The following is a 2,784-nucleotide window of genomic DNA, read 5'->3' as shown; positions in this document are numbered from 1 at the left end:
AAATTCCCCACCCATGATAGGAATCAAACAAGTTTGTTGTGGCAGATAACCTGTAAAACAGACAAGATGAAGTTTTTGTGCAGAAACGAACATGCTTCTAATGGTTTCTTTGATGAGAATGAGAATTCATCTTCTAACCTTCTAGATAGATTGTTTGCTGATGTAAGAATTTAATGCCTATATGGCGTTGACATTTACGCGAAAATGGGTTTAATTATATGTATGATCTGCAGTACGTAGAAGATCCAATTTCTTGTAGAACGTATTGTTAGTGGCAAGGATTATAATTTGAAGAATGTGTTTAGAGTTACTGTTAGACTTGGTACCTATGTAATGTATTTTAAGTTTTTGTTGTTAATTTCAACGTCCAATACTTATCCAGTGGCATAAAACATGTGTATCTTTCTTATTAAACTACTTGAGAATTGAGATCAAGTTGTAATTCATAAATGGAAAATTTAGTGCACAATAGAAACTTGTTACATACATTCCAAAGGGATCGATACAGAAGAAATTAAGCAAAAACTAATGCCATATTTAAACAAGAAGCACAGATACTTCAATTCCTTCAGGATTTGTCTGAGTCTTGTGAAGAATCAGAACTTGAGGAGGGGTATCCGATTCCTTGGCGATTATTAGGAAACACACAGAAAACAGTACTGGCAATTACACCGATGACAGGAGGCAACACCTGCAGCAAAACCTTCTCAGTGGACTCAAACCCTGGATAGAAGCACCTGACAGTGTTGGTGTCCAAAAGTGATAGAACTGCAAACACAATCAAGGAAAAGAAGGCATGCACAAAGTCCCCAAACCTAAGCTTATAAGCAGACAAGTCCACGGAGTTGGAATTTGTTGAGGGCCAAAGACCCTTAGCTGTTGCAACCCCATAGTGGGTTTTTCCATCACTGCCGGTGTAACTATCAGTGAAGGAAGCAAAACAGCAAGAGAAACCGGAAATGGCGATGAGAATGGCGCTTAGGAATTTGTTGACGGTGGCGCAGTGACCAGTGTTGGACAAGACAGGGTTGAGGAACTGGAACAAGAAGACGGTGCCGGTGGGGAGGAGCTTGATGAGGTTGCCTGCTGCTTTGAATGTTCTGTCTTTGACAGTTTTCTTTTGGGTTGTTAACAATGACACTGTATTGGAGGAAGTGCTAGTAGAACCCCCCATTTGGGAATTAATGTGTTCTTGAGGGAGTAATTGGAAGTGTTCTTTGTGTTGTGTTGTGGTTCTTTGATAAAAAATATGTCGTATATATATTTATAGAGAAAGTGAGGGAGTTGGTTTGTTTATGTGATGAAAGAGAGTACTTGCTTTCACGTTAATTGAAAAATGGTTTTGTCGTGTTGATTTACAAAGGTGTCGTTTACTTTTAGAAAGGGCGGACTTTGTTTCTAATTCAAGCTTAGAGAAACATAACATATTGTTGAATTTGCTGGTACTCCAAAGAAGATTAGGATAAAGGATCCGGATCCTCTGCTTGAATTTTCTCCATATCGACACATTAACAACCCAATTTCAATATATAATATCTAATTCTCCCCCTATGCCTTTCAATTTTGTAAGCAAGATTTTTTTTAAAGTTCTTGTGGATGGGACAGTCATTGTGAATGAGTCATCAGAAAGGCCCATCCATCCACCATTCCAACTACCGAAGTCAGAGAAAGGCACAGACCAACACAACAAAGTTGTTCAAAACAACACTGTTCTGAGATGGTGCGGCTTCCTATGAATGAAGGAGCAGGGATTGACGACGAAGAGGGAAACAGGTCGGGGAAGATGGAATAACGGCTGTGGGAGAAGTTTTGGTCTGATAGTTTTTGTACATAAGTTGTCTGGGTGAAGAACAAAGAACTGCGAGAGTAGAAAAAAGATTGAATTAGTTTTCAATTTTCGGGTATTTTCTCAATGCTAAACCTAATCTTTCTCAATGCTTCTGTTAGTTCCAATCCTCTGTTAGTTTCAATGCTTCTCTTACTAAAAATGTTTTTAATGTTTTGGGAGACCAAACTGCAAGTGCTAATACTTCCATCCAATGTATTTGTGTACATGATCATTATTCCTACTTTGTAACTCACGATAAAAAGGAACAACAAAGGTAGTCCAAATTGTGCATGCCAAGCAATGTTTTGAAAGGCGAGGAGTAAGGGCAAAGCGTTTTTATTCTCGCTATGTGAGGCATAAGTCTTGAAGCATTGAAACGTAAGCCTTTCAAATATTAATTTATTTTAATAAAAAAAATTGATAAATAATACAATACACAATTAAATTTTACTACTAATTATTATTGAACCCTAATACTGTATTAAGTATAATCATATATAAGTACTAATGGTCTCATTCATGCATAATAATCAATCCCTAAATTTAAAATATTTATTCAACATCAAAACAAAAACACAATTCAGTTCATATATTAGGGTTATACTATAAATATAAATAAATAAATATATATATATATATATATAGAGAGAGAGAGAGAGAAAGAGAGAGAGAGAGAGAGAGAGAGAGAGAGAGAGGTCCATGTTAATATATTAATTTAGAAAAAATAAATAAATAAATAAAAGGGTAAGTAGTGGTGTTTCAGTGGAGGCGTTAAGCATGTTGTTTGTTAAAAACAAAAACTCATGATTTAAAAATAATAAAAAAGGCATGCTGAACGTGAGTTTGTTTAAGTAACCTCAGTACTAAAAGTGGGTTTCATCAACTATATGAAACGAAGTCGTTTCATTACCAACGTACCCTAAAAAAAATACACCAAGTCATCTTCTTCCTTTGGC

General features: G+C 36.0%; 1 protein-coding gene across 1 annotated transcript; it reads right to left on the bottom strand.

Annotated features, from left to right (window-relative positions):
• Nucleotides 1-432: 432 nt before the first annotated feature.
• LOC110768454 (protein DMP2-like) lies at nt 433-1,390 on the bottom strand. The gene has a single exon (XM_021972183.2). The coding sequence runs from the start codon at nt 1,172-1,174 to the stop codon at nt 569-571; it is 606 nt and encodes a 201-aa protein (XP_021827875.1). The 5' UTR covers nt 1,175-1,390; the 3' UTR covers nt 433-568.
• Between the last annotated feature and the right edge of the window lie 1,394 nt (nt 1,391-2,784).

Source organism: Prunus avium, chromosome 1, assembly GCF_965620075.1.
Source record: "Prunus avium chromosome 1, drPruAviu1.hap1.1, whole genome shotgun sequence".
NCBI lineage: Eukaryota > Viridiplantae > Streptophyta > Magnoliopsida > Rosales > Rosaceae > Prunus > Prunus avium.
This window is presented reverse-complemented; position numbering and strand designations above follow the sequence as displayed.